This window comes from Antechinus flavipes, chromosome 3 (assembly GCF_016432865.1).
Source record: "Antechinus flavipes isolate AdamAnt ecotype Samford, QLD, Australia chromosome 3, AdamAnt_v2, whole genome shotgun sequence".
Taxonomy (NCBI): Eukaryota; Metazoa; Chordata; class Mammalia; order Dasyuromorphia; family Dasyuridae; genus Antechinus; species Antechinus flavipes.
In genome coordinates, this window is record NC_067400.1 from 90115022 (window position 1) to 90128333 (window position 13312).

At 36.3% G+C, this 13312-nt stretch overlaps 1 protein-coding gene across 2 annotated transcripts in view; it reads right to left on the minus strand.

Moving 5' to 3' along the window:
• Positions 1-10212, minus strand: part of NAA16 (N-alpha-acetyltransferase 16, NatA auxiliary subunit) — a 107161-nt gene extending 96949 nt beyond the window's left edge. The window contains exon 1 of one of the 2 annotated variants that reach the window (XM_051983872.1): positions 9333-10165. In XM_051983872.1, coding sequence (XP_051839832.1) covers positions 9333-9386 — 54 coding nt within the window. In that variant the 5' untranslated portion in view covers positions 9387-10165. Of the gene's footprint in view, positions 1-9332 lie in introns of both variants that reach the window. The other variant, XM_051983874.1, reaches the window with a different exon arrangement.
• Between the last annotated feature and the right edge of the window lie 3100 nt (positions 10213-13312).

The following is a 13312-nucleotide window of genomic DNA, read 5'->3' on the forward strand; positions in this document are numbered from 1 at the left end:
TCTTCTTAAGTTTTTTCTTCTTCCTCCCTAAAACAGCAAAGCAACCTGACTATACACGTGTTTCCATATTTTTCATCTTGGATAAGAAAAAGGGAAAAAATCTCGAGAAAGAAAAAGTAAACAAAGTAAACAAAGGTGAAAATAGTTGCTTTGATCCACAGACTCTATAGTTCTCTCTCTGGATATGGATGGCATTTTCCATCAAGTCTACTGAAATTGTCTTGGAGTCTATCACAGTCAATCATCACATAATTTTGCCAGAACTCAACTTTTAAACTGATAAAATCAAACAACTGCATGCAGTAATTTTTTCACTATGTACTTCATTTCCATTTTCTTTTATATCCTTAAAAATACCTGAAGCAATAGGCTGATGCCTCCTAAAAGGGAGGGTACTAGACCTGGATCACAAAGCTGAGCTCAAATATAGCCTCAAAAACAAAAATAAAAACCTATAAAGTGTGGATCATAACAGTCACTTCACAGAATAGTGTTGAAGATCAAAAGAGAAATGTAAAAGTAAAGCCTTTAACACACAAACAGTAAGACATTTACTTCTACATCCTCTGCAGTCAATCCCACCTAGCTTCATGCAGTTTCAATCAAAAGGATTTTTCCTTTTGTCCATTTTTATTATTAAAGGCTTTTTTAAAAGCCTAATTAGTTTTCAAGTGTCACATTAATAAATATTGACTCATAAGAAATGAGAATTGTTGTTCAGTCATTTCAGTCATATAAGACTGACCCCATTTGGGGTTTTCTTGTCAAAAATACTGGAGTGATTTGCTATTTTTTTCTCCAGCTTATTTTAGAGATGAGGCAACTGAGGCAAAGAGTAACTCGTCCAAGATCCAAGACACACATTTAAGTGTCTAAGCCAGATTTGAATTTAAGAATATGAGTCTTCCTCACACAAGGCTCTGCATTCTACCCACTGAGCTACCTAGATGCCTTGCATCATTTTATAATTAGTACTCAATCAAATTTTGCATTGGCTTAGCTATATTAGATATGCATATATATATAATGTATGCATGTATTGTTACATATACATACAAGTGTATAACAATATATCCCATATTAGTTTATAAATTTGATGCTATACTTAATTGCCAGGGTGATATTTTATCAAGTTAAAGTATCAAGAAAAATAATTTAAAATATCAAAATTCTATAATATCAAAGGAAATTTTTTTTAAAAACTAGGAATAAAAGAGAATAAGACCTCTAGAACTCATTATACTATAAGCAATTATCATAAAAATGATTTGGTGTGTGTTAAAAAAAAAATCAGAAAGCCACGTTATGAAACCCCAATTAAATTTCCCCTATAAAGCTGCCCATGGCTTATACCACCCTTTTTAGCCCACTATGGGATACTCTAGCCTCATGGTGTCTTTATTCTCACTCTTTCCCCTATGCGCTTATGTATCTTACTTCTGTTACAGCTAACTAACTTTTTTTAGAATGCTAAATCCTTTTTAGGGTTTGCTCACAAGTCAATGGTATCATTTCCTTCCCCTGTTAACTCCTTTTGGAGAGTCTGCCAAACTTCACTATGGTTTTAGCCTGCCAGTCAATGATGTATTCTCACTTTATGATGTATTCCTTTACTTCTGGTTTACTTCAAATTCCAATAGGGAACTTTTTTTCCATTGTTAATTGTTAAAAAAAAACACCTCTTCCCTTGCAAAATATAATATCCTTTTTATTACTCTCCCAAATCTATTTTTCATATTTATCACTCCTGGTGTCTTCTCATAAACAAAGGCACCTTTTGGCAGAGAAAGCCATTGTGAATTATTTACATCTACCTTGTGCTTTGCCCTCATATTTCTAACTAGAAATTGCTACCCTGACCCCATCAAGGATAACCAAAAACAACTGAAGCCAATAATCGAAGTTCAAGAAACCAGAGCACTTGTATTTGGGGAAAGAATACCTTACCAAACTGGGCATAACCTTTAACATAGCAATATCACTACTAAACATATAGATCAAAAAGATAAAAAAAAATAGAAAAGATATTCCTTATATTTACAAACACACGCACGCGCACACACACACACACACACACACACACACACACACACACACACCAGCTTTTTTTAATGATAAAAGTTAAAACTAAAACTTAGGAATGGCTAAACTATGATTTATGAATGTAAAAAAATATTTATTGTTCTGTAAGAAACCTGGAAATACTTGTATGAATTGAGGAAGAAACTGAACAAAATCAGAATAATTTAAATTGTAATATAAAAGTGACTATTTTGAAAGACTTATGAAATGATCAACCATAGTCTACAAGGCTAATGATGAAGAATCATCTATCCCTTAACATAGAAATGATGTAACAATGTGTACAAAAAGACATTTTTGAACAAAGTTAATATGAGAATGTATTTTGTTTGATTGTGTTATCTGTCATAAGGATTTTGTTTTTCTTTTTGGGGGGATAGGAAGAGGGAATAATGGTATTATGCTTGATAAATGAAAAAAATAAATTTGTTTTGTAAAAATATCTAAAAAGGAATTTGTATTTGATCTTATAAGGCAATTAAGTTTATTAAGTAACAAAGTGACATGGTCAGACAACAGCTTTGTAAAAATCATACTGCCAACTGTATGGAGGATGAACTTGGGAAAGGAAGAAATTTGAATCAAAGAGAACAATTAGAGCTATTGCAAGAACACATAAGAGGTGATGAGAGCCTGATGTATAGAGTGGTGACTACCTAGAGAGAAGAAAAAAAAGATGACTGTTTTAGAGGCAGAAATGATGAAATCTGTCAATTGATTGGATATATAGGACAAGGAAAGAGGGAGGGGACAAAGATAACATCAAGGTTTCAAACCTTTATACCTGAGGGGATGGTGAACTTAAAACTAAATGCTTGATGGGTTGGTTAAGGGTTAACAAGTATTATATTTAAGGAGTTTACTTTTGAATACACAGTTCAAAATATCTAATAAACAGGTGATAATGCAAGAGAAGAGTTCAGGAAGCGCAATTTTTGTGGTGGCAAAGAACTAGAAAAATTAATAAGCTATCTAATGGTCTTTTTAAAAGTTCTAATCCTTTAACTTTTTGCATGATTTGACATTGTTGCCTACCATCTCCTACTAGCTACTTGCTCCTGAGCTGGCCCCCCTATCTGTCTGAAAGGTCTTTATCCAGACTCCCTTTCTGGCTTATCATCCCTACCATGCTCCCAACTGTTGACATTATCCAAAATTCTCCTCTCCCTATCAACTAGTTCTTTCTCTAATGCCTTTTAAAAAAACAAAAATCTTCAACAGACTATAGCACTTCTTCAAGGTATAGTTTCCTATATCTCTCTCCTCCTTTCCTTAGCTAATCTAGAAAAAGCTGTTTTTACAATGATGTAAGTGATGTTCCCATTTCTTCATCTCTTATTAACATCCCTCTGAAAAAGTTTCTGACCTCATCACTCAAGTGAATTGCTGTGCTTCTCTCCAAAATTATTAATGATCTCTTAAGTGTCAAATTTGAGGGATTTCTTTTTTTCAGTAATCATTCTTCTTGATTCCTATGTTGCATTTGACAGTGTTGATCATACTTTCTCCTAGATTGATTTTCTTCACACTATTTCCTCCTGATTCTCTTTTATTTTTTTAATCTTTTTTGTCACTTTCAGTTTTAATAATATATTTTCTTTTACATTGCATACATTTATGGATTACTCCCACCTTGAGAAAGAACTCTTATAACAAAGTAATTTAATAATAGTAACTCCAACTACATTTCACATGTATAGGAACCCCACCTCCTATTTTCTAAATTAACAGAAATCTATTTTCTCTCCATTGAAAGAAAAAAAAAACAAATTTATTGTAATAAAAATCCATAATCAAACAAAACAAATTTCCTCCAATGCCTGTACATAAAAATCTATCTCATTCTGTACCCTAAATTCATCACCTCTCTGACAGAAAAGCATGTTCCATCATTAATCTTTGGGAATCATGAATAGTCATTGTTTTGATCATAGTTATTACACTTTTCAAAGTTGTTTGTTTTTACAGTGTTATCATTGTATAGTAAAACTACCTGATTTTGCTCATTTCATCTTCCATTAGTTTACTTAAATCCTCAAAATTGTTCACTTTTATAATGTTGATATTACAGTGAAAATTGGGAGTTTTTTGTTCTGCTCACTATTCTCTGCTTCAATTCATAAAAATTTTATTGTCAAGTCATTTATTTCCTCACTCCTTACAGCACAATAGTACTCAATCACATTCACATTATAATTATTATATTATTTACCATAATTATTCCTCCACTGTTAGCCTCTTAGATTATAGATTTTTATCATCACCAAAAAAAGAGCTGCTTAAATATCTTTGTACACAAAGTAACTTTTCTTCTTTCTTTGATATCTTTTGGGGAAAAAATCAAGTAGTAATATAGCTGGGTCATTTTCAGTTCACTTTCTGTATAATTATTTCCCATAATGGTTATATGCTGGTTTTCTTCCTGTTTTCCACTTCTCAGTCTCCTTTTCTAGATCTCCTACTTCTTTATTCCTGACAAAACACCATTTTTCAATTGTCTTAAGTTTGTAATCCTGATATTATCCTGGATTTCTCACACTTCTTCACCCCACATATCCAATTAGTTCCAAATACTGTCATGTTCACCTTCACATTTCTGGAATCTGACCCCTTCTCTATATTCATACAGCTGCCCCCTAAATCTCTCAACAATATCCTAACTGGTCTCTCTACCTCAAGTCCCTCTCCACTCCAATGCATCCTTTTACAATGCTGCCAGTGTAATTTTCCTTGGATATGGATTAGATCATGTAATTCCTTCACTCAACCAGCTGCAATGACTTCTATTGCTGCTAAAATAAAATATAAACTCCTATTTAGTTTAAAGCATTTCACAATTAGTATCCAACCTATTCCAACTTCACCAAACAATATTCCTATCCCAAGGTTCTGTGATTGAACCAAACTGCCAACTCTCTCTCTCTTACATAAAATCCTCCAATTTCATCTCTGGGCTTTAACAGTGGCCATCCCAAATGGGATGCATTTCCCTCATGTTTTCCCCTTGGTAGAGACCTTCTTATTTTCTAAGCTAAGACACCACTTTTTTGCATAAAGCCTCTTCTGATCCCTACTTCTAGTATCCACTTTCTCTTCCAAACTATCTTGTACTTAACTATTTTGCATATATTTCTATTTATTAAATTTATATTTTGGCTGTATACACTTTGATATATGCTTATTACCTTCATATTCCATTCAAATATAAGCTCATTGCAAGTAGATTTTGCTTCATTCTTTATATGTATATGCACAACATAGTTCACTGGGACTTAAAAAAATATGTTTATTGATAAATGCCAGGCAATTGGGAAATAGCTATGCCACAAGAAATGGTGAATATGAAGAATTCAAAGAAACATGAGAAACTATTATATGAAGTAATGTAACATGAAGTGGAACTAGGAAAATATTTTATACTATGGCTTCAACACAATGAACACAAACAATAAATAAAACTGAACACTATGTACTTACAATGAATAAGTTTGGCCTCTGAAAGAAGTTAAAAAGATGCACGTTACTCCCCTTATGGAAAAGGGGAGGAACTATGACTATGACATATTGCATATATTGTCAAATAAAGATGACATTGTTTGCTGTTGCTAATCTTTTTCTTTTAAAATCTTTGGTATAGAGAAGGCTTTCTAAGCATGGAAAAGGACAAATAAATAGTACCATACACTGGAATATTATTGAATATTGTCTTTCTTTACATATCATCTTAACATTTAAAAGATTTGATTTTTATTTGTAATGGCATTTGCTCCAATTAGATTTGACCTTTATTCAATGATTTTTCCCCCATTTCCACTATTATAGAAGTATACAACCTAACAGATTATCTAGTTCAATAACTAGACAGAAATCTATTCTGCACATCTCCCACAAGTGGTCATTCAGCCTTTGATTAAGGTCTATTAATAATGAGAATGGTCATTATTTCCTCACTTAAGTTGCCCACTCCATTTTTTTGGACAGCTCAAATTGCTAAGCTGTTTTTTTTTTTCCTTAAACTGAGTTAAAATTTGTGATTCTCCAACTTCTACTCACTGCTCAAAGTTCAAACTTCCAAGCCCAAGCTAATTTCTCTAGTACATGACAGTTCTTCAATTACATACTTAAAAGCATCACACTGCTTTCCACTCTATTCCGTCTCCTCTTCTTCAGGCTAAATAAATAAGTAGGGAATAATTTCTTCAATAGATCCTCCTTTTGAATTCTAATTGTCCTCCTCGATAACTGATCACTATATGATATGATGCTCAGGATTAAGCACAGAACTTACTCTTAAAAGTATGTTTTGACCAAGGCAGGGTGAGTAAAATCCGCAGTTATCCTTTCTACCATACTTCTACCTATTCAGCCTATAGTCACATTAAGTTTTTTGGCTAGCACAAAACACTACCAATTCACTGAATTTGCAGCCTTCTAAAACACCTAATTTTTTTTTTTTTTTCCACATCAATTACTGACATTCCCATCCACAACTCTTGGTGTTGATTTTTTTTTTAACCTAGGTTAGGACTTGTTTAGAATTAGATTCAATTCATCAACCATGTTGATCTTTTTAAACTCATCTAATGAGTTAGCCCTTCCAACTTTATTTGAATGTTGTCTTTGAGCTCCTTTGAAAATAAGGACTTAGCAGAAGATAAACACTTAAGGAATACTTGACTTTTTCACCTCAAAATGTAACAAGTATGACTTCTATACCTTCGCCCCAAAAGAAGGGACAAAGCAGAACCAAGATCAGACGCCGGATGTACTCTACTAGACTCTTCCTTTACAGCTAAAATGAATCAATCACTCCTCCCTCTTTGGATCTAGTCCTTCAATTTTAAAAACAGCTAACTAAACCATCATGCTGACCTCAATTGGACACGATACTAGTATAATATACTTTTAAAAAATATAAGGTATTAAAGATCTAATTAATTTTCTTTGCAGGCCATGTACCTAGCACCATAACCTACATAGTAAACAATTAATACAAAAAGAATATAAGCAGCTTGTCTTACAAAATCTCTTCTCAGAGAAATCAGATCTCTTCTCTTCTTTTATAGCTATTCATATAGCCAAACCTCTAGTTGAAGCCTCTTTATGTCTTGGCTGAAATACTGGAACATCCTTACAGGCCTCTCTGCCTCAAGTCTCTCCATTTCCAACTATCTTCCACAGAGCTTGGGTGACTTCCTAAATAACTGCTATGATCTTGTCAGTCCCTTCCTGCCTCTACAAGCAAATAGAAAACTCAACAACTGTTTTGCATTTTAAGTTCTACATATCCTGGACCCACCTAATATTTCCAACCTTATCACAATCATCTCCATGTTCCCAGCCTTCTTGCTACTTCTATCTCCATTGGAATCCTTAGTTTCCTTTCTTGAATCAGCTCAGTTATCACCCTGTGAGATCTCCATCTCATCCCCTAAGCTGTTCCCACCCTCCTCTCCTCAAATCATTTTTCACCTCTTTAGAATATAAGCTCTTTTGAGATCACAGTCTATTTCATTTTTGTCTTTATGTCTCTTTAGTGTGAGATTATATACTGAAGGTAATTAATAAATGTTTACCGATTATTTGATTATCTCTTTTGTATACTATATTCTGAATGACAGGTACTCTGCGAAGGGAACAAACAACATCTCCTAAAATCAATTTGAGGATAAAGTTAACACCATAAAATTTAATAATCTCTAATTTTAAAACTTCAAAGATCATTGACTTCAGTGTATAAGTAGTTCTTCCACAAAGACAGGTGCAAAGTCAAGTTGACAAATATTTAATAAGTATCTACTATGTGATAAGTCCCAAGGATACCAAAAAAGGGCAAAAACAGTCCTAAACCACAAGGAGCTTATATGGTCCAAATGCAAAGAACTATGTGCAAAAAATACATATATAGGATAAACAAGAGTGAATCTCTTTAGAAAGTCTTTTATTCCTTAGCATAGTCTTCATGAGTTTTCTAAGGTCACAGAATCATAGATTCAGAATTGAAATGGACCACAGGAGTCACCTAAAAACTTGGCAAGGATAGTTTTCACACCAAAAGAAATAAAATCTCTCAGGAGAAATTGGTAGGACTTGAATTAATCCAAATTCTCTGAAACGGTTATTTTTTGAGAACCCAGACACATCTCCTCAATAAGACAAAAGTAAAAGTGAGTAACAATTAGCAATTTCTTGCATGAAATAAGAATGCATGTAATATGTTTTTATATTCATATTACTAAATATTTTGTACAGAAAAAGCTTCTAGTCATTTTTAGGACATACACCAAATGCTCTTAAGTTTTTTTGATCAAAAATGAAAAAAATCTAAAAAATAATAAAAATGCAATTTACCTAACTTCATACCCTGAAAGGAGATGAGTGAGCAACAATGCTTGCAATGGAGATTTTAAAATGTCTTTTATCTTACAGAGTAAACTTCTCTAATATATTAGTTATTCTGAAAAAAATGTTGCATAAGGCATGATACTTTAAAAGCCATTTTTTTTTTTAAAAAGTCATACTTTTTAGTGTTTAAGAAACAAAGTGTGAAGCCTAGCTTGGTTTAGAACTTGGAGCAACAACTCAAATTTTTCTCTGCCTGTGATTCATTCTTTTAAGAGTTCTAAAATTAGTACTTTATTTATAGCTAAGAGGTGATGGAACCTAGACAACTTGTGAATAACTTTAAAAAGGAAAGGCTACTTTTAGGCAGAAGGAGCTAGACCTGTCAACTCAGGCAAAACTCGTTAAAACTTTAGACATCTCCCCCAAGCCTAAGACAAGGAAACCCCAAGGGGGCCCTAGAACCCAGGAAATGGGAAATCACTTTCCCCAACAAGTTGGTAAAAGGTGAGCGGTCTTCCGGAGGGGGGCAGCACCAAGCCTCAGCCAGGGCTCTACTTTTTTCTTTCAGTGCTCCTCCGTAGGTTTTCCTGGGCGGCAGGGGGTCTCCTGGCCGAGCCCCTCAGGCTGTACAGGCTCTGGTCATCCGTCCTAAGGCGTGCGGATCCGGGTGAGAGCCAAGGAGGAAGTGCGCCGGCCAAGTTGGAGGATGCTCCCGGGGCGCCCGAGGGCCCGGGGCCGGGCCGCCCCCGGGGAGGACCGAAGGCCCAGGAGGGGGCTGCGCCCGTCCCCCCCACTCCCCGAGGGTCCCGGGGACAAGCAAGCGCAGGAGAGGCCTGGGCGGGCCGGGTACGGCTTCCGGGGGCAACAGGGGCGGGAGCGGTCGCGGGCGGATCCCGGCCACTCACCAGGATCCGTTTGAAGAGGTTACTCTCCTTAGGCGGCAGCTGCACGGACTGCATGGCGGGGCCGCAGAGAGGCGGCGGCGGGGCCCCGGAGTTCCGGCACTGGACGGCCGCCGCGGCTAAAGGGGCTTCTCGGACGCCCACCCGCCGGGTCAGCTCATCAGCCCCCCGCTTGGACGCAGCTCCAAGGTCAAGACCGTGGGGATGGGAAAGCTGAGAAGAGAGGAGGGGAAGGGACGGGAGGAAGGGCGCTCGGGTCGTAGAACTCCCTCTGGCCGGCTCCTCTTACAGCGGTCGGAGGCGGGGGAGGGGGCGGGGATGGAGGCGGAGGCTCCGCGTGCGGCAAGGATGGCAGCCGGCGTCGCCCGCCCCTTTCTAAACTTGCCCGAATGCGCGTGCGCGAGGAGGCTCGCCTATAGGGCAGGGTTTCCGGGGTGATTAAGAGGCCCAGAAGAGGGCGCTCTTCCTGCCTTGGCGATTTCAGTGGTGTTCCAAAGTGCGGACAGGGCTCCAAACTAGTTTTATTACACTATTAAGACCTTACTGCTGAATATATAGATAATACGGTCCAACAACGTATAGTTAATAAAGTCCATTAACATTCTTCTCGCCTTTTCAGTTACGCATTCTCTTTGGGGCTGGATTGTCCTCTTGTCCTCCAACCAAAGCCATGTGTCAGTGAGCCAACCGGCATTGACTAAGGGCTTCCTAAGTGCTGAGCACACAGATACAAGTATACAAATATCGTGACAGAGCGAATGCAGTAGCGCGGAAGATCTAGCCGCCATCTGTTGTCAGAATGAAAGGGAGTTGTAAAAATGTGTAAAATGCTGCTCTTCTCACTAATTTCTGTTTGTGGAAAATGGAGGGGTTTTTTTTTACCAATAACATAACATAATGAACTTATTTTGATAAGTTAATTTTTAATTTATCAGTTATAAATATATTAAATATGTAAAGCATATAAAACTCAGTTATAATTTCTAATACTGATAATGTTATATTTAGAAATATAGCCCAGATAAACAAAAGTTTTTGTGGAACCTCAATAATTTTTTAAACTATTTAAAAGTTAAAGGAGTCCTGAGACGAAGAAGTTCGAAATCCACCAGATTAGGTCTCTCCCTGTTGCGGAAAGTCCTTCTACTAATGCAAATAGGCATTTTCTCTGCAATTAGAGAGTTGACTAGAGAAGAGGTGTCAGGTTTGCAATACAATGTTGACTGCGATCCTGTTGGAACTAGAATAAAATATAATTGGGAAATATTTTTGAAAATACAAATATAGTAAAGTAAAAATCACATTATATTCTAAAACATAAGTTAGTGTGCTGCCAGATCTTTTGGTATGGATTAGTAGCCACCATTTCTATCTGAGTTTCCTACCATTGGCCTATAGTACTGATAAATTAAGTGACTGTGGAACACACAGATAATGTCAGAAGTTGGAGGGGAAACCTCATCATGTAACTGTTATACCATGCTACATATGAGAATAATTGATATTTATATAGCACTTTAGAGTTTGCAAGTATTGTAGCTCACTTACTCTCACAACAGTCCCATGAAGCATGTTATCATCCCTATTTCACAGATGAGAAGATTGTGACTTACTAAGGATGGTTGACTTGTTTATAACCACACTTCATAAAGGTCACAAGAGGATTTGAACAGAGGTCTTCTTCACTCAATGTCCAGCATCCTGTTCACTAGCTATTAAACTCCCTTGGTTCTTATAGTCTAAGAAACAATCGAAGTAGCCAAGTGGTCTATGACTATATAGAGGGCCTGAGTTCAAATCTATCTTTAGATACTTATTAACTGTGTTACTGTGGGCAAGTAACTTAACCTCATTCTTCCTTGATTTCCTTCTTTAAGATGGAAATAATAATAGTACTGAGTTTCCAGGATTGTTATAAGGATAAAAGGAGATATTTGTAAAGCACTTTGCAAACCTTAAACCACTGCATAAATGTAGTTTTGTCCTATGAGACAATTATTTTTTTTGTCACAAGAGTTGCTGCTTTGGGGCTTCTATAGTATTTGTAAAAAAAAAAAAAAAAAAGTATCATTTAATTTTATGCTAACTTTATAACTACTAGCATTAGCTTTGCATAACTTGGGCTCCAGTTCCTCATTCTCTGACTTTTCACTAATTGCTCACCATATGTAGAATGCCTCTTCACTTCTTACTAGTTTCTTCTGTCTTCCTTTAAGATTCAGTTCAACATATATTGGATTATTTGCCATCTAGGGGAGGGGGTGGAGAAGAAGAAAGGGAAAAAAAATTGGAATACAAGGTTTTACAGGAGAGAATGCTGTAAACTCTTTTAAAAAATGATTAAAAATAAATAAAATTTTAAAAGTGTTATAGAAAAAAAAAAGATTCAGTTCAACCTATCTTCCCATCCCTCAAATATTACCTTCTAACAATGTCTTACAAACTGTATGTGAATCATACAATAGGTGAATAAGGATGACATCTACAAGGAAAGCATTTACCTAACTCAAGTAGTTATATTCTCTTCCCTCCTGGTGCATGCAGAGCTTTCCTACCTAGCATCCCATACCAAATCCTAGCAGCAATATTGCTCTGCTCTCTTGCTTGTTGCTAACAGTAGAGAAGGCTTTTTTGCCTCAAATTAAGCATACATGAACATACGTTTGTGGTAGTCATCTTTGTCATCTGTGAAGAACTAGATGAAGGGAAAAAATTGGAGCCTTATATTGCCATTTCTACACCCTAATGCAGCCCGAAATTAAAAAAGAAGTAGAGATCATATCTTAATGATTATATGAGAGATTAGTAGTGTCAACTCTGGTAACAAATGACCAAAGTGTTCCAGAGGTTTTGTAACTGCTGTTATCCCCAAAATACCAAAGAGTGAACTCAGGTTAAAAGGAAAAAGCTTTCTTTATTCCTTTTTTTTTTTTTTTTGGGGGGGAGGGAGGGGAGAGAATTAGACATATATAGGATCTCTTCTAGTAGGAGACCTGAGACAATGGTGCTAAACCTTGATTTATATGTTTTTGGCTAGACAAAGAATTAAACAACATGGTATAACCACTGTAGTGAGGCATAATAGCAACATGAGGTCAAAAGACCTCATGGAACTCAATAGGGTTGGGAAGTAAACCTGGAAGGAGCTGCTGCCCACTGCTTCCCCAGCTGCAAGTTAGTCCAGTAATATTAACAACCAAGACTCTTTTAGAGTGAAAGAAAAATCATTTTTTCAGTGAGAGAAGCAGTTGTACTCACTAGCAAGAGCAGAAGCAGGAGCAAGCTTTATAGTGATCATACAGTTCTTTGCCCTCTTTTCAAGGCTCCAATTGGCCAGGTTTACCATCAGAATTACTTACGATTGTTTGGATTTATTCTCCTTTTTAGTCTCCCATTCCATATATCAAAACACTTGTGCTCTGTCATTGACCATAATAATTTGAGCAGGCCTAGGCCTGGTGCCCTTTGTCAGGAACTTTGTTGTTTAGTCAATTCTTGATTCACACAGTAATTGCTTGGAATAATCTTAACAAGATATTTAACCCCTCCCTTCATTCTATTTTGACAATATATGTGGAAACCTAACTTATATTCCTCATACTAGTGACAATCTCTATTTTTAATTTCAAAATTCATAGCAAGGTTTCATGTCTGGGCCTGTTAGTACTTGGCTGAGCTCAGGAACCATTCTTCCTGTGATTTAGTCTCCCAGAATTACTCCAGAAGGTGAACACAAAGGATTATTGTTATACTAAGCCCAGGTTATAGATCGCTTGCTAGTCCTTAACTTTGGAAAACAAGGTGCTCCTAATAGTAAAAAGAGAGATATGGTCTTGGATCCTCACAAGGAAAGAATCCTGAATTTGTAAACTCAACTGCTTGTGTTTTGAGTCCCAGGTACTTTACTACTTTGGTAGCTATGTAATTCTGAATATGACAGAATCCAAGGAGGTGTTGTCACTGCTCTTCTACAAGCCAGACCC